General features: G+C 40.5%; 1 protein-coding gene across 1 annotated transcript in view; it reads right to left on the reverse strand.

Annotated features, from left to right (window-relative positions):
* LOC133649515 (protocadherin Fat 3-like) overlaps positions 1-18,866 on the reverse strand; it is a 106,277-nt gene extending 87,411 nt beyond the window's left edge. Inside the window, exons 1-11 of the mRNA XM_062046103.1 lie at positions 18,822-18,866; positions 18,513-18,666; positions 14,743-15,155; positions 10,860-11,073; positions 10,582-10,796; positions 10,383-10,520; positions 8,626-8,769; positions 8,364-8,561; positions 7,975-8,252; positions 5,546-6,108; positions 5,348-5,479 (exon numbers count right to left, since the gene is read on the reverse strand). Of these exons, the coding sequence (XP_061902087.1) occupies positions 5,348-5,479; positions 5,546-6,108; positions 7,975-8,252; positions 8,364-8,561; positions 8,626-8,769; positions 10,383-10,520; positions 10,582-10,796; positions 10,860-11,073; positions 14,743-15,155; positions 18,513-18,666; positions 18,822-18,866 (2,494 nt within the window). The remainder of the gene's footprint in view (positions 1-5,347; positions 5,480-5,545; positions 6,109-7,974; positions 8,253-8,363; positions 8,562-8,625; positions 8,770-10,382; positions 10,521-10,581; positions 10,797-10,859; positions 11,074-14,742; positions 15,156-18,512; positions 18,667-18,821) is intronic.
* Positions 18,867-19,059: the final 193 nt, after the last annotated feature.

Consider the following 19,059-nt stretch of genomic DNA (forward strand, 5'->3'; position numbering starts at 1 on the left):
AGTCAACTGGCATCATAGCAATAGGTACCGAATCCGGTACTTTTTTGGCACAGACCGAATCCCAACCGATTCATGTGAACTTACAGTATCAACACTTTTTGGGACACAACAAAAGACTAGAAAATTAAAATCAGTAGATTTCACTCAAAAATGCTCCAACGTAAGTGAAGTAAGGCTCCACTTTTCCCAAAAGTGCACTAGCTTGATGCTAATATACATTGGATTTGCTATTGACATGCTACTGATTAGCATTAGCGATTTTACATGGCGACCTCAACACTTCCGAATTTGTTAATGAAAACTAAGATGCACGTTACAATCAAACAGTAATAAGTACAATACTTGCAGTATTAACACTTTTTAGGGCGCAACGAGAGACTAGAAAATATGAAAATCGGTAAACTGGCATCATAGGAGAAGGTACCGAATCCGGTACTTTTTTTGGCACAGACCAAATCCCGCCGGTCTTACCCTTCACCGATTCATGTGAACTTACAGTATTAACACTTTTTAGGGCGCAACGAGAGACTAGAAAATATGAAAATCAGTCAACTGGCATCATAGGAGAAGGTACTGAATCCGGTACTTTTTTGGCACGGACTGAATCCCGACCGATTCATGTGAACTTACAGTATCAACACTTTTTGGGACACAACAAAAGACTAGAAAATTAAAATCAGTAGATTTCACTCAAAAATGCTCCAACGTAAGTAAAGTAAGGCTCCACTTTTCCCAAAGTGCACTAGCTGGATGCTAATATATATTGGATTTGCTATTGACATGCTACTGATTAGCATTAGCAATTTTACATGGCGATCTCAACACTAACGAATTTGTTAATGAAAACTAAGATGCACGTTACAATCAAACAGTAATAAGTACAATACTTACAGTATTAACACTTTTTAGGGCGCAACGAGAGACTAGAAAATATGAAAATCAGTAAACTGGCATCATAGGAGAAGGTACTGAATCCGGTACTTTTTTGGCACAAACCGAATCCCGCCGGTCTTACCGGGTACCGATTCACTGGCGATCACTCCAGCAGCACTGAGAGCGGACTCAGCCAAGCTACCTTGAGGTAACGTTGCAATTTTCCATGCCAACAAAGAAATGGACTCAAAAAATTGCTCCGACATCAGTAAAGTAAGGGTGCACTTTTCCAAAAGTGCACTAGCTTGATGCTAATATATATTGGATTTGCCATTGACATGCTACTGATTAGCATTAGCGATTGTACATGGCGATTTTAACACTTTCAAATTTGTTAATGAAAACTACAACTAAGATGCACGTTCCGATCAAACAGCCGCTGTGCAACAAGTACAATACTTACAGTATGAACACTTTTTAGGGCGCTACAAAAGACTAGAACATGAAAAAATGAAAATCAGTAGATTCTGCGGTAAAAAAAAAAACTGCCGTCAGAGGGATGGGTCCCGAATCTGGTACTTTTTTGGCACGGACCGAATCCTGACGGTCCTACCGGGCACCGATTCACTTACAGCAGTGGTCCCCAACCTTTTTGTAGCTGCGGACCAGTCAACGCTTGAAAATTTGTCCCACGGATCGGTGGGGGGGGGGAGGGGGGGGGTGTGTATTTTAAAAAATAAATAATAAATACAATCATGTGTGCTTACGGACTGTATCCCTGCAGACTGTATTGATCTATATTGATATATAATGTATATATTGTGTTTTTTATGTTGATTTCATTAAAAAAAAAAAAAAAAAAAAAATTGTTTTTTTTTGTGGTTTTTTTACATAAATAAATACAATCATGTGTGCTTACGGACTGTATCCCTGCAGACTGTATGGATCTATATTGATATATAATGTATATATTGTGTTTTTTATGTTGATTTCATTAAAAAAATAAAAAAAAATTTTTTTATTTTTTTTTACATTTCTTGTGCGGCCCGGTACCAATCGGTCCGCGGACCGGTACCGGTGGTTGGGGACCACTGACTTACAGTATTAACACTTTTTGGGGCGCAACAAAAGAGCGAACTGACAAACCAACACATCATAGACTATACGCTATTGTCATACTTGCAAATGAGACTCAGTAATGTGATAATAAAACAAGATATAAAAACCGGACAGCAGTTCTCCTTAATGTTGCAACAAAAACTGAGATTTTGGGTGCTCCAAAACCCTTGAAGGGGGTGTGGTTTGATTGATTTGACGCATTTTTATTGGTGTGGAACTATTTGATTCCCATTTGACTCCAACTTGAACTCATTTAGATTAGGGACGACCGGTGTGTAACTTGTGGGCGCTCTAAAGGGACAAACGTCGGTTGTCCGCCCGCCTCTAGTGTTTGACTTGTCTCCATTTAATGGCGCTCCATTGTTTTTGGATTATAAAAAGTGCAGGGGGGGGCAGAAAGTGGCAAATGATGTCCACGTAAAGAGGTTCCGATTCACTTACAGCAGTGGTCCCCAACCTTTTTGTAGCTGCGGACCGGTCAACGCTTGAAAATTTGTCCCACGGACCGGTGGGGGGGGGGGGGGGGGGGGTGTATTTTAAAAAAAAAAAAATTAAAAAATGTTTCCCTGTAGACTGTATTGATCTATATTGATATATAATGTATGTATTGTGTTTTTTATGTTGATTTCATTAAAAAAAAAAAAAAAAAAAAAATTTTTTTTTTTTTTTTAACATAAATAAATACAATCATGTGTGCTTACGGACTGTATCCCTGCAGACTGTATTGATCTATATTGATATATAATGTATGTATTTTGTTTTTTATGTTGATTTCATTAAAAAAAAAAAAATAAATAAATAAAAAAAAAGTTTTTTTTGTTTTTTTGTTTTTTGTTTTTTTTTACATAAATAAATACAATCATGTGTGCTTACGGACTGTATCCCTGCAGACTGTATTGATCTATATTGATATATAATGTATGTATTGTGTTTTTTATGTTGATTTCATTAAAAAAAAAAAATGTTTTTTTTTTTTTTTACATAAATAAATACAATCATGTGTGCTTACGGACTGTATCCCTGCAGACTGTATTGATCTATATTGATATATAATGTATATATTGTGTTTTTTATGTTGATTTAATTTTTAAAAAAAATAATAATAATATTTTTTTTTTTTTTTTTTTTTTTACATAAATAAATACAATCATGTGTGCTTACGGACTGTATCCCTGCAGACTGTATTGATATATATTGATATATATATTGTGTTTTTTATGTTGATTTCATTAAAAAAAAAAAAAAATTTTTTTTTTTTTTACATTTCTTGTGCGGCCCGGTACCAATCGGTCCGCGGACCGGTACCGGTGGTTGGGGACCACTGACTTACAGTATTAACACTTTTTAGGGCGCGACAAAAGAGCGAACTGACAAACCAACACATCATAGACTATACGCTATTGTCATACTTGCAAATGAGACTCAGTAATGTGATAATAAAACAAGATATAAAAACCGGACAGCAGTTCTCCTTAATGTTGCAACAAAAACTGAGATTTTGGGTGCTCCAAAACCCTTGAAGGGGGTGTGGTTTGATCGATTTGACGCATTTTTATTGGTGTGGAACTATTTGATTCCCATTTGACTCCAAGTTGAACTCATTTAGATTAGGGACGACCGGTGTGTAACTTGTGGGCGCTCTAAAGGGACAAACGTCGGTTGTCCGCCCGCCTCTAGTGTTTGACTTGTCTCCATTTAATGGCGCTCCATTGTTTTTGGACTATAAAAAGTGCAGGGGGGGGCAGAAAGTGGCAAATGATGTCCACGTAAAGAGGTTCCGATTCACTTACAGCAGTGGTCCCCAACCTTTTTGTAGCTGCGGACCGGTCAACGCTTGAAAATTTGTCCCACGGACCGGTGGGGGGGGTGTACTTTTAAAAAAAATATTTTATTTTTTTATTTATTTATTTTTTAACATAAATAAATACAATCATGTGTGCTTACGGACTGTATCCCTGCAGACTGTATTGATCTATATTGATATATAATGTATGTATTGTGTTTTTTATGTTGATTTCATTTAAAAAATTAAAAAATAACAATTTTTTTTTTTTTTTTACATAAATAAATACAATCATGTGTGCTTACGGACTGTATCCCTGCAGACTGTATTGATCTATATTGATATATAATGTATGTATTGTGTTTTTTATGTTGATTTCATTAAAAAAATAAAATAAAATAAAATAATTTTTTTTTTTTTTTTTACATAAATAAATACAATCATGTGTGCTTACGGACTGTATCCCTGCAGACTGTATTGATCTATATTGATATATAATGTATGTATTGTGTTTTTTATGTTGATTTCATTAAAAAAAATTTAAAAATAAATAAAAAATGTTTGGTTTTTTTTTTTTTTTTTTTACATAAATAAATACAATCATGTGTGCTTACGGACTGTATCCCTGCAGACTGTATTGATCTATATTGATATATAATGTATATATTGTGTTTTTTATGTTGATTTCATTAAAAAAAAATAATAATAAAAAATGTTTTTATTTTTATTTTATTTTTTACATAAATAAATACAATCATGTGTGCTTACGGACTGTATCCCTGCAGACTGTATTGATCTATATTGATATATAATGTATGTATTGTGTTTTTTATGCTGATTTCATTAAAAAAAAAAAAAAAAAAATATATATATATATATATATATATATATATATATATATATATATATATAAATATATATATATATATATATATATATATATATTTATTTTTTTACATAAATAAATACAATCATGTGTGCTTACGGACTGTATCCCTGCAGACTGTATTGATCTATATAGATATATAATGTATATATTGTGTTTTTTATGTTGATTTCATTAAAAAAAAAAAAATTTTTTTTTTTTTTTTTTTTACATAAATAAATACAATCATGTGTGCTTACGGACTGTATCCCTGCAGACTGTATTGATCTATATTGATATATAATGTATGTATTGTGTTTTTTATGTTGATTTCATTAAAAAAAATTAAAATAAAAATAAAAAATGTTTTTTTTTGTGTTTTTTTTACATAAATAAATACAATCATGTGTGCTTATGGACTGTATCCCTGCAGACTGTATTGATCTATATTGATATATAATGTATGTATTTTGTTTTTTATGTTGATTTCATTAAAAAAAAAAATTTAAAAAAAAATTTATTTTTTTTTTACATTTCTTGTGCGGCCCGGTACCAATCGGTCCGCGGACCGGTACCGGTGGTTGGGGACCACTGACTTGTCTCCATTTAATGGCGCTCCATTGTTTCTGGACTATAAAAAGTGCAGGGGGGGGGCAGAAAGTGGCAAATGATGAGGTTCCGTACCAAGTTAGACATAAAGAACACACCTGCACACTCGTCCAGGTGCTCGGGTAGACACTGGCAGACAGATGGCGCCGTAGGGCCGGTGCGTACACAGCGCATGTCCGCAGGACAGGACTGGCCCTGGCAGAGCTCCACGGGGGCGGAGCATGTCCCACCTGGCGGGGGGACACGAGCACATGAAGTCCACCGCACGAGCGCCTGCCAGCTGGCGTGTGATTTACCAAGACAGGTGCACGTCTCAACCCGCCTGAACCGCGGCGACACCACGCTGACCCTCTCCGTGCTGTAGGCGACGGTCGAGCCCGCCTCCGTCGCCGTCACCTGCTCGCACGTCCTGTCTCCGCACGCCAGCTTCCCCGAGCAGGCGCCGCCCACCGCCGCCGCCCCGGCCAGGACCCCCCGCAGTTGCCCCCTCGCCGCCGCCTCCTTCAGCTTGGCGGCCACCTCCGACGGCGAGTAGAAGCCTCCCGCCCGCCCGGCGCCGGACGTCTCGGGTCGCTCGACGGCCACGAGGAGGTCCACGCCGCCCTCGCCCTCCGCCGGCTGCACGCCCAGGATGTGAAGCGGGTCCTGTTGCCCCGGCGACCATCGCCAGCCCGCCAGCGTCCGCAGCGCCGGCTTGATCTGGCCCAGGTGGCGTCCCAGCAGGTCCTCGGGGGACATGGATCCGAACCTCAAGGCGAGCGCGCTGCGCAACAAAGCCTCGGTCAGCTGTTCCACGTGCACCGAAACGCCCGCGATCACCGCAAAGCGTCCGTCGCTGACTGTGGCGTTCATCTGGTACCTGGGAGGACAAACAGCAGCCATTTTGGACAATCTGACCGTGGGTGTTCAAAGTGTGGGCCATTTGCTACATGTTTTTCAACGGCACATTCTCAAAATATTAGTACGGAGGTGAGAAAAAGTTGCAATGTTGACATTAATAACAAAAGGCTTTTTTTTCCCCTTTGAATCTGTCATTGCTAATAAAAATAGTAATGAATCAAAATTCATGTTATGAATTATTTACATATTTATGGCTCCAATTATTCACATTAAATATTCCACTTTGAAATATTTAGCATGCTAACATTTTAAGCTAGCACCTACAACTCATGGCTTTTGATACTTGAAACTATCTTAAAAGTACATTAACTTGCCCTATGGTAGCATGTTAATTTTAGCATGCTAACATTATAAGCTAGCATTTTAGCTAATTTCATTTGTTTAAACCTACAAATCATGGCTTTTGATCCTTGAAACCATCTTAAAAGTATGTTAACTTGTACTATGGTAGCATTTTATCTCATTTCATTCATTTAAACCTACAAATCATGGGTTTGGATTCTTGAAACCATCTTAAAAGTATGTTAACTTGTCCTATGGTAGCATGCTAACTTTAGCATGCAAACATTTTGGCTAATTTCATTCATTTAAACCTACAAATCATGGCTTTTGATACTTGAAACCATCTTAAATGTATGTAAACTTTAATGGTAGCATGCTAACATTTTAAGCTAGTATTTTAACTCATTTCATTCGTTTAAACCGACAAATCATGGCTTTTGATACTTGAAACCATCTTAAAAGTATGTTAACTTGTCCTATGCTAGCATGCTAACTTTAGCATGCTAACATTTTAGCTAATTTCATTTATTTAAACCGACAAATCAAGGCTTTTGATCCTTGAAACCATCTTAAAAGTATGTTAACTTGTCCTATGGTAGCATTTTATCTCATTTCATTCATTTAAACCTACAAATCATGGGTTTTGATACTTGAAACCATCTTAAATGTATGTAAACTTGTCTAATGGTAGCATGCTAACATTTTAAGCTAGTATTTTAACTCATTTCATTCGTTTAAACCTACAAATCATTGCCTTTTGATCCTTGAAACCATCTTAAAAGTATGTTAACTTGTCCTATGGTAGCACGTTAACTTTAGCATGCTAACGTTTTTAAGATAGCACCTACAAATCATGGCTTTTGATACTTGACACCATCTTAAAAGTATGTTAATTTGTTCCTATGGTAGCATTTTATCGCATTTCATTCGTTTAAACCTACAAATCATGGGTTTTGATACTCGAAATCATCTTAAATGTATGTTAACTTGTCGAATGGTAGCATGTTAACTTTAGTATGCAAACATTTTAAGCTATTATTTTATCTCACTTCATTCGTTTGAACCTACAAATCATGGGTTTGGATCCTTGAAACCATCTTAAAAGTATGTTAACTTGTCCAATGCTAACTTTAGCATGCTAACATTTTAGCTCATTTAAACCTACAAATCAAGGCTTTTGATACTTGAAACCATCTTAAAAGTATGTTAACTTGTCCTGTGCTAGCATGCTAACTTTAGCATGCTAACATTTTAGCTAATTTCATTCATTTAAACCGACAAATCATGGCTTTTGATCCTTGAAACCATCTTAAAAGTATGTTAACTTGTCCTATGCTAGCATGCTAACTTTAGCATGCTAACACTTTAGCTAATTTCATTCATTTAAACCTACAAATCATGGGTTTTGATCCTTGAAACCATCTTAAAAGTACGTTAACTTGTCTAAAGGTAGCATGCTAACATTTTAAGCTAGCATCTTATCCGTGAATTGGTGCCATCAAGGTGAAGTCCTGGAGGGAATGTCTAACGGTGTTTTCCAAACCTGCCGGGCTCCAAGCCTGGGAGAGCCGTCACGCTGCCGTCTCGTCTGTTAATGCTGAACATGCTTTGGGGCTGGGGCTTCTGGGTAAAGGACAGCGCGTCGTTGCTGTCCCGGTCCGTGGCGTGGATGCGACCGATCAGGCCGCCCTGGAAGGTGTCGGTTGCCGTGACGACGATGACCTCCAAGGACGAGGCGGCGGGCTTGTACTGACTGTTCCCGATGACCCGCAGGAAGAGCCAGGAAGACGACACCAGAGGAGGTCTGCCGGAGTCGCGGGCCTGACGAGGAAACAGGAAGTGAGTCCACTCACGGGAAACAGGAAGTGACTCCACTCACGGGAAACAGGAAGTGACTCCACTCACGGGGAGGAAACAAACAAGATATCCAACCTGGACTTCGAGGGTGAACTCCCTCGGGGACTCGGGCCCGAAGACGCCATCGGACCTCAGCGTCCCGGTCTGGTCCAAGGTGAAGAACCCTCCCTCGTTCCCGGAAAGGAGGCGGAACTCAAAGGGCGGCCCGTTCCTGGGGGAGTCTTTGTCGCTGACGGACAGCTGCAGGAGGACGCTGCCCGGAGTCTGGCTCAGCTGCGGGGGTGGGAAGGCGGGCGTCACCTGGCTGCGGCACAGACCCGGGGGGTCACACCCTTACCTGGACCACGGCCGTGGCGTTGGGCGGGGTGAAAACGGGCGCGTTGTCGTTGACGTCGGCGACGTCCACGTTGACGGCGACGCTGGAGGACATGGCGGGGGAGCCGCTGTCGAAGGCTTGCACTGACAGGGTGTAGCGCCACACCTGCAAGGGGGAGGGGCCAGCTGAGTGCAGGTGTGTGCCACACCTGCAAGGGGGAGGGGCCAGCTGAGGGCAGGTGTGTGCCACACCTGCAAGGGGGAGGGGCCAGCTGAGTGCAGGTGTGTGCCACACCTGCAAGGGGGAGGGGCCAGCTGAGGGCAGGTGTGTGCCACAGCTGGAAAACTAACTTGAAAATGGCTGCCAACATTATATAAAGTGGCCCACCATGTCATTTCATGTGACCTGCCCTGATTCGCTGTACATGATTTATTTCATCTGCCACTTTATTTATGTGGTCCACTACATTATTTAAGGTGGCCCACCACATCATTTTATGTGGTCCGCTATACATGACTTATTTGATCCACCACTTTATTTATGTGGTCCAGCACATTATTTAAGGTGGCCCACCACATCATTTTATGTGGTCCGCTACATTATTTAATGTGGCCCACCACATAATTGTATGTGGTCCGCTACATTATTTAATGTGGCCCACCACATAATTGTATGTGGTCCGCTACATTATTTAATGTGGCCCACCACATAATTGTATGTGGTCCGCTACATTATTTAATGTGGCCCACCACATAATTGTATGTGGTCCGCTACATTATTTAAAGTGGCCCACCACATAATTGTATGTGGTCCGCTACATTATTTAAGGTGGCCCGCCACATAATTGTATGTGCTCCGCTACATTATTTAGGTGGCCCACCACATAATTGTATGTGGTCCGCTACATTATTTAACGTGGCCCGCCACATCATTTTATATGGTCCGCTACATTATTTAATGTGGCCCGCCACATCATTTTATGTGTTCCGCTATACATGACTTTTTTGATCCACCACTTTATGTGGTCCAGCACATTATTTAAAGTGGCCCACCACTTCATTTTATGTGCTCCGCTACATTATTTAATGTGGCCCGCCACATCGTTTTATGTGGTCAGCTATACGTCATTTATTTGGTCCGTCACATTATTTATGATGTCCACCACATTACTTAATGTGGTCCTCTACATTATTTACGTGGCCTACCACATCATTTTATGTGGTCGGCTATACATTTTTTATGTGGCCTACCATTATTTATGTGGCCTGCCACATAATTTTATGTGGTCCTCTACATTATTTATGTGGCCTACCACATCATTTTATGTGGTCGGCTATACATTATTTATGTGGCCTACCATTATTTACGTGGCCTGCCACATAATGTTATGTGGTCCTCTACATTATTTAGGTGGCCTACCACGTTATTTTATGTGGTCGGCTATACATTATTTATGTGGCCTACCATTATTTATGTGGCCTGCCACATAATTTTATGTGGTCCTCTACATTATTTATGTGGCCTACCACGTTAGTTTTGTGGTCGGCTATACATTATTTATGTGGCCTACCATTATTTATGTGGCCTGCCACATAATTATATGTGGTCCGCTACATTATTTAAGGTGGCCCGCCACATCATTTTATGTGGTCCGACAAAAAGGTGCTCAGGCTTTGTTCCGTCTGCATAATGTCATCCTTCAGCGCACGTTAACCTTGAGTCGAGTCGTGAACCGGAAAATGATTATGGATTCCCGCCGAGACCTTTGGCGTCCTTACCAGCTCTCGGTCCAGACGCTTATTGACTTTGAGGAGCCCCGTCACCGGGTCGATCCAGAAGTGGTTAGCGCGGTCACCTTTGAGGATGGAGTAGGTGATGCGTCCATTGACTTGGCTGTCCAGGTCCTCTGCCAGCACCTGAAGTGAAGCATTCAGCTCACGAACACACGGCGGCGGGTCAAAGTGCATCCAACGCTACCTTGGTTATGGAATGTCCGACCGGTGCGTCCTCGCCCACCAGCACGTTGTAGACGTCCTGACTGAAAGCCGGGGCGTTGTCGTTGACGTCCATCAGCTGGATGCTCACCATGGTGGCGGCGCTGAGCGGAGGACTGCCGCCGTCCCAGGCCTCCACCGTCAGGTAGTAGTCCTTGCACACCTCGAAGTCCAAGTCGTCGCTCACGAAAACGGACCCTGGAAGAGACGGGCAAGTCACGTCGGGAACCCGGACGGCGTCGAGACTTGTCGCGAACTCACCGAGGATCCTGTCCATGGAGAACTTGGCCAACTCATTGCCCGAGCGGATCCTGTAGGCGATGTCGGCGTTGGGACCGATGTCGGCGCTCGTGGCCAGCACTCGGAGCACCTCGGTGCCCACCGCCACGTCCTCGGGGACGGTCACGGCATAGTCCCGCCTCTGGAATACCGGGGCGTTGTCGTTGACGTCCAAGACCAAGACGGTCAAGTCCACCTGGTGGACACGCAAGCAAAGATCATCGGACACATCAGTAACTACAAACTAGGGATGTCCGATAATGGCTTTTTGCCGATATCCGATATGCCGATATTGTCCAACTCTTTAATTACCGATACCGATATCAACCGATATATGCAGTCGTGGAATTAACACATTATTATGCCTAATTTGGACAACCAGGTATGGTGAAGATAAGGTACTTTTTTTTTAAAAATAATAAAATAAGATAACTAAATTAAAAGCATTTTCTTGAATAAAAAAGAAAGTAAAACAATATAAAAACAGTTACATAGAAACTAGTAATGAATGAAAATGAGTCAAATGAAGTGTTAAAGGTTAGTACTATTAGTGGAGCAGCAGCACGCACAATCATGTGTGCTTACGGACTGTATCCCTTGCAGACTGTATTGATATATATTGATATATAATGTAGGAAGCAGAATATTGATAACAGAAAGTAATGGGGGGAGGGAGGTTTTTTGGGTTGGTGCACTAATTGTAAGTGTATCTTGTGTTTTTTATGTTGATTTAATAAAAACAAAAAAAACAAAACATTTAAAAAAAAAAACGATACAGATAATTAAAAAACCGATACCGATAATTTCCGATATTACATTTTAACGCATTTATCGGCCGATAATAGCAGGCCGATATTATCGGACATCCCTACAATATATACATTATATATCAATATAGATCAATACAGTCTGCAGGGATACAGTCCGTAAGCACACATGATTGTATTTCTTTATGAAAAAAAAATAAAATAAAATAAATATTTTTTTTGGTTTTGTTTTTATGTTGATTTAATAAAAAAATAAAAAAATAAAAAAACGATACCGATAATTTCCGATATTACATTTTAACGCATGTATCGGCCGATAATATCGGCAGGCCAATATTATCGGACATCTCTAATAATGTGTTAATTCCACGACTGTATATATCGGTATCGGTTGATATCGGTATCGGTAATTAAGAGTCGGACAATATCGGATATCGGCAAACAAGCCATTATCGGACATCCCTATTTTTAAGTCCTAGGCACTCCGCTTCAAAGCATGAGTCCCTGGCCTGGAAAACCTTTGTTATGTATTTCCCTCTGCAGCCTCTGGAGGGCAGCAGAGAGCTGCTCTTGCCGCAGCCGTCGCCTTGGAGACGGCTGTGATAAGCATTGATCTTAATGACAATCTACTCATGTCCTCACAGCACAGCTGGAGGTGGTACCTTTCACAGGAAACCATGCTCATCCTTTTCATGTCTGACTTGTTGGTGTTTTTTACTTCCTGTCTAGTCTTAAACAAGTTTGTGGTGAAAATGAAATAACTTGCTATATGACACGTGCTACATTGCTAGCATGTAAATGTTACAAGCTGGCTTTTTTTTTTTTTTAAAGAAAATGCTGCATGCGTATGCCTACGATTCATACAACTTGGTACATGACACATGCTAATTGTTAGCATGCTAACTTTTTTTTTTTTTAAAGCAAATTTTGCATGCGTACGCTTTGGCGTCATATAACTTAGTACACAATACATGCTAATTGTTTTTTTAATTGTGCATGTGTACATAAAACTGGGCTAATTGTTAGCATGCTAATTTTATTTTATTTTTTTAGCAAATGTTGCATGCGTACGCCGTAGACTCATAACTTGGTACGTCACACATGCTATATTGTTAGAATGATTAAGTTACGGACTAGCTTTTTTTTTTCTTTTTTTTAATTGTGCATGCGTATATAAAACTTGGTACGTGGCACATGCTAATTGTTAGCATGCTAACTTTATTTTTTTTTTAAAGCAAATTTTGCATGCGTACGCTTTGGCGTCATATAACTTAGTACACAATACATGCTAATTGTTTTTTTAATTGTGCATGTGTACATAAAACTGGGCTAATTGTTAGCATGCTAATTTTATTTTATTTTTTTAGCAAATTTTGCATGCGTACGCCCTAGACTCATAACTTGGTACGTCACACATGCTATATTGTTAGAATGATTAAGTTACGAGCTAGCTTTTTTTTTTTTTTTTTTTTTTTAAATTGTGCATGCGTATATAAAACTTGGTACGTGGCACATGCTAATTGTTAGCATGCAATTTTTCTATTTTTTTAATTTTTAAATTGTGCATGCGTATATACAACCTGGTACGTGACACATGCTAATTGTTAGCATGCTAACTTTATTTTTTTTTAAAGCAAATTTTGCATGCGTACACTTTGGCGTCATATAACATAGTACATAATACATGCTAATTGTTTTTTTAATTGTGCATGTGTATATAAAACTTGGCTAATTGTTAGCATGCTAATTTTATTTTATTTTTTTAGCAAATTTTGCATGCGTACGCCCTAGACTCATAACTTGGAACGTCACACATGCTATACTGTTAGAATGATTAAGTTACGAGCTACCTTTTTTTTTTTTTTTTTAAATTGTGCATGTGTATATACAACTTGGTACATGACACATGCTAATTGTTAGCATGCTAACTTTTTCTTTTTTTAAAAGCAAATTTTGCATGCGTACGCTTTGGCGTCATATAACTTAGTACACAATACATGCTAATTGTTTTTTTAATTGTGCATGTGTATATAAAACTGGGCTAATTGTTAGCATGCTAATTTTATTTTATTTTTTTAGCAAATTTTGCATGCGTACGCCCTAGACTCATAACTTGGTACGTCACACATGCTATATTGTTAAAAGGATTAAGTTACGAGCTATCTTTTTTTTTTTATTTTTTTTTTTTAATTGTGCATGCGTATATAAAACTTGGTACGTGGCACATGCTAATTGTTAGCATGCAATTTTTTTTTTTTTTTTTTTTTAATTGTGCATGTGTATATACAACTTGGTACATGACACATGTTAATTGTTAGCATGCTAACTTTTTTTTTTTTTTAAAGCAAATTTTGCATGCGTACGCTTTGGCGTCATATAACTTAGTACACAATACATGCTAATTGTTTTTTTAATTGTGCATGTGTATATAAAACTGGGCTAATTGTTAGCATGCTAATTTTATTTTATTCTTTTAGCAAATTTTGCATGCGTACGCCCTAGACTCATAACTTGGTACGTCACACATGCTATATTGTTAGAATGATTATGTTACGAGCTAGCTTTTTTTTTTTTTTTTTTTTTTTTTTAATTGTGCATGCGTATATAAAACTTGGTACGTGGCACATGCTAATTGTTAGCATGCAATTTTTTTTATTTTTTTATTTTTAAATTGTGCATGCGTATATACAACCTGGTACGTGACACATGCTAATTGTTAGCATGCTAACTTTATTTTTATTTTTTTAAAGCAAATTTTGCATGCGTACGCTTCGGCGTCATATACGTTAGTACACAATACATGCTAATTGCTAGCATGCTAACGTTAGAATGTTAACTATTTTTGAGCAAATTTTGCATGCGTATGCTACAGAGTTATATAACTTCGTACATACAACATGCTAATTATTGGCATGCTAACGCTATAATTTTTTTTCACAAATTTTGCATGCCTTCTGTACACTTCGGAGTCGTGTAACTGTAACATTGTCGCATTTTACCTGTCGGCATGCTGACGTTAGAAATTTTGCATTGATTTAATGCGCCTGTCACACGCAGGATTCTCACAAGAATGAGGCAAAAACGAAATAAACACCAACCTGAGAAAACAGCGCCCCCTGCAGCCCGGCTTGGTCGCTGGCCCGTACGCGCAGCCGATAGGAGTCCCGGCTCTCCCGGTCCAGGGTCCTCTCCAGAACCACCACCCCGGAAACCGGGTCGATGGAGAAGAAGCCGTCGGCCGAGTCCAGCAGGGAGTAGACCACGGTCCGGTTGAGGCCTTCGTCGGGGTCGCTGGCCTGCAGCCGCGTGAGGAGGGTGTTGGCGGCGGCGTTCTCGTACACGCTCGCCGCGTAGCGCGAGGACGCGAACGAGGGCGGGTTGTCGTTCACGTCCAAGACCCTGAGGGAGACGTCGGCGCGGCAGAAGAGGCCGCCTCCGTCCGTCGCCTGGGCGATGAGCTTGTAGGCGGGCGTGGTTTCGCGGTCCATGGGCGCCGCCGTGCGCAGCTCGCCTGAACACAAACACAAGTGTTACGCACAATTTAGTCCAACGTCTTTTCTATCACGTCAAAGGCAATTTAGACTCGTCATCAAGTTGAAGTGGAGTGGTAAATGTTTTTTTGGCGACACCTAGTGGTCACAGTTCAGTTTTGTATGTGTACGTCCAGTGTTTCCCATAAACTGCCAAGATACCTGTGGCGGTGGGGGCGTGGCTATGGGCGTGGCTATGGGCGTGGTCACCATGACATCATCGAGTAATTTGCATAATTTACTACAATGATATGATTTTCTCTAAAAAGGCTCAAAAAATGTATACTTACTAATTAATAACAAGAGTTTTTTTATTTATTTATTTATTTTTTTAAATTTCTTGCGCGGCCCGGTACCAATCGGTCCGGCCGCGGCCCGGTGGTTGGGGACCACTGATTTAGGGTACCAGCCAAGAAATACGTAATTTAGGGTACGAGCCAAGGAAGACATGATTTAGGGTACCAGCCAAGGAAGACATGATTTAGGGTACCAGCCAAGGAAGACATGATTTAGGGTACTAGCCAAGGAAGACATGATTTAGGGTACCAGCCAAGGAAGACATGATTTAGGGTACCAGCCAAGGAAGACATGCTTTAGGGTACTAGCCAAGGAAGACATGATTTAGGGTACGAGCCAAGGAAGACATGATTTAGGGTACTAGCCAAGGAAGACATGATTTAGGGTACGAGCCAAGGAAGACATGATTTAGGGTACGAGCCAAGGAAGACATGATTTAGGGTACTAGCCAAGGAAGACATGATTTAGGGTACCAGCCAAGGAAGACATGATTTAGGGTACGAGCCAAGGAAGACATGATTTAGGGTACGAGCCAAGGAAGACATGATTTAGGGTACGAGCCAAGGAAGACATGATTTATGGTACTAGCCAAGGAAGATGTGATTTAGGGTACGAGCCAAGGAAGACATGATTTAGGGTACGAGCCAAGGAAGACATGATTTAGGGTACTAGCCAAGGAAGACATGATTTAGGGTACTAGCCAAGGAAGACATGATTTAGGGTACTAGCCAAGGAAGATGTGATTTAGAGTACGAGCTAAGGCTGAAACGACGCGTCGACGTAGTCGACGTAGTCGACGTCATCGGTTATGTAAATACGTCGACGCCGTTTTTGTGCGTCGACGCGTCGCATAATTACGTCACACTACCGTCATGGCGGAGCGCAAAGCAGACTGTGCGAGCGAGGGGAAAAACGCACGCCAAAAGTGGTCAAAAGTGTGGGAGTATTTCAATACACAGCCTAATAATGTTGTTGTATGCACAGTGTCGAGCATAAATGGCCTATCATAGCAGCACAACGGCTATGAACGAACATTTGAAATGAAAACCATCAACCATCAACTTGTCAATCGTCCGCGTTAGCATACGTTGTCATCATTACACAAAAACATGAATGTGTCATTTGTATCTGCTAGGGGTGTAACGTTATGTGTTTTGTATTGAACCGTTTCGGTACGGGGCTTTCGGTTCGGTACGGGGGTGTACCGAACGAGTTTCTAAGCTAAAGCTAACTTTAGCTGCTAAAGTGTTAACAAGCTGCTTTGCTCCTTCTGCGGCTGCCTCTGTCTCAGCACGCAGCATTGTCCCACCCACACAACCATCTGATTGGTACACACGCAGCATTGTCCCACCCACACAACCATCTGATTGGTACACACGCAGCATTGTCCCACCCATACAACCATCTGATTGGTACACACGCAGCATTGTCCCACCCACACAACCATCTGATTGGTACACACGAAGCATTATCAGCCAATCAGCAGTGCGTATTCAGAGCGCATGTAGTCAGCGCTTCAGCGTGGAGCAGATAGGTGTTTAGCAGGTGAGCATCAGGCAGCGGACTCTCCCCAAATGATAATAAACACCTCCCAGTCAACTACTAGTAACATCACTATGAGCCCGTTGACCTTCTAGAAACTTAAACTGCAGCTCAGCTCACTCGCAGTCCTGGTTTGAGGTGAAGGCTAATTACCTCTCAGTTCCAGCCACATCGACCCCTTCTGAGCGCCTATTTTCAGCTGCTGGGAATATTGTAAACATGAAAAGAAGCAAAGCAAGTAGACATGCTAACCTTTCTTCATTACAACTGTTAGTCACTCACTGGAATGAGTAGAATTGGTTATTGTGTACTGTGTTGGACTGGATGTTTATTTTGCACATTTTAAAAGCAATACTTAATGTTTACAGTGCTCCAGAATATTTAGATTGGCACTTTTTTGTATTGATGTTTATCTTTATTTTTGCACATTTTAGCAAATAAGCAATACTTTCACTTTTGTTGAAATGTTTACACTTTTGTTACAGAATATTTCCTTTTGCACTTTTTTGTATTGGATGTTTATCTTTATTTTTGCACATTTTAAAGCAAAATAAGCAATACTTTTACTTTTGAAATGCTTATACTATTGCAGAATATTAAGATTTGCACTGGATGTTTACTTTTATATTTGCACATTAAAAAGCAAATAAGCTACTTTTAATTTTGTTAAATGTTAAAAGTTTTAAATGTTTACATTGTTACAGAATATTTTGTTATGTTGTTGTAAATGTTGACTGAGTGGCCATAATTTTTTTTTTTGTAAATAAAAGCCATGCCTTTTGAAAAAACTGGCCTACTTTTATTTTTTCATCTTCATTTTAAATAAAATAAAATAAAAAATAATCGGTAAAAGGAAAAATAATCTATAGATGAATCGAAAAAATAATCTATAGATTAACCGATTAATCGAAAAAATAATCTATAGATTAATCGATAGAAAAATAATCGTTAGCTGCAGCCTTAGTACGAGCCAAGGAAGACATGATTTAGGGTACAAGCCAAGAAAGATGTGATTTAGGATACTAGCCAAGGAAGACATGATTTAGGGTACCAGCCAAGAAAGATGTGATTTAGGGTACGAGCCACGGAAGACATGATTTAGGGTACTAGCCAAGGAAGACATGATTTAGGGTACAAGCCAAGAAAGATGTGATTTAGGATACTAGCCAAGGAAGACATGATTTAGGGTACCAGCCAAGAAAGATGTGATTTAGGGTACTAGCCAAGGAAGACATGATTTAGGGTACGAGCCAAGGAAGACATGATTTAGGGTACTAGCCAAGGAAGACATGATTTAGGGTACGAGCCAAGGAAGACATGATTTAGGGTACCAGCCAAGAAAGATGTGATTTAGGGTACCAGCCAAGGAAGACATGATTTAGGGTACTAGCCAAGGAAGACATGATTTAGGGTACCAGCCAAGAAAGATGTGATTTAGGGTACGAGCCAAGGAAGACATGATTTAGGGTACTAGCCAAGGAAGACATGATTAAGTGTACCCGTGTTGGCGTCCATGTAGAAGTCTTCCACGCCGATGCCAAAGAGTGAATATTGGATCTCCGCACTGGAGCCTGAGTCAGCATCTGTCGCTCCCACGGTCAGCACACCCTTGTTCGGGCCGATGTCCTCAGGAAAAGAGGCGGTGTACACGGCCTGACACACACACACACACACACACACACACACACACACACACACACACACACACACACACACACACACACACACACACACACACACACACACACACACACACACACACACATTGAGCAGTGCATGCCTGCATCCATTATCCCAGCTGACAGAACCAAGCCCAACAAGGTTAAGTGGTCTTTTCCGGCCCCGAACTCCATCGACTGCACCCCCCCATGACGACAGTCACCTCAGTGACCAAACAGTCGCTCCCAACGCCGCCACTTCCCGCTTTGAATGTTGCTCACGGCCGACTCCCTTCTAACGAGGCCCAGCATGAATTAGCAATTATTAGCGTTACAAGTGCACGTTTGCTTTGCCCCGCGTTAGTGCCCGACTGCGAATGACTCTCCA

Source organism: Entelurus aequoreus, linkage group LG05, assembly GCF_033978785.1.
Source record: "Entelurus aequoreus isolate RoL-2023_Sb linkage group LG05, RoL_Eaeq_v1.1, whole genome shotgun sequence".
Lineage (NCBI taxonomy): Eukaryota > Metazoa > Chordata > Actinopteri > Syngnathiformes > Syngnathidae > Entelurus > Entelurus aequoreus.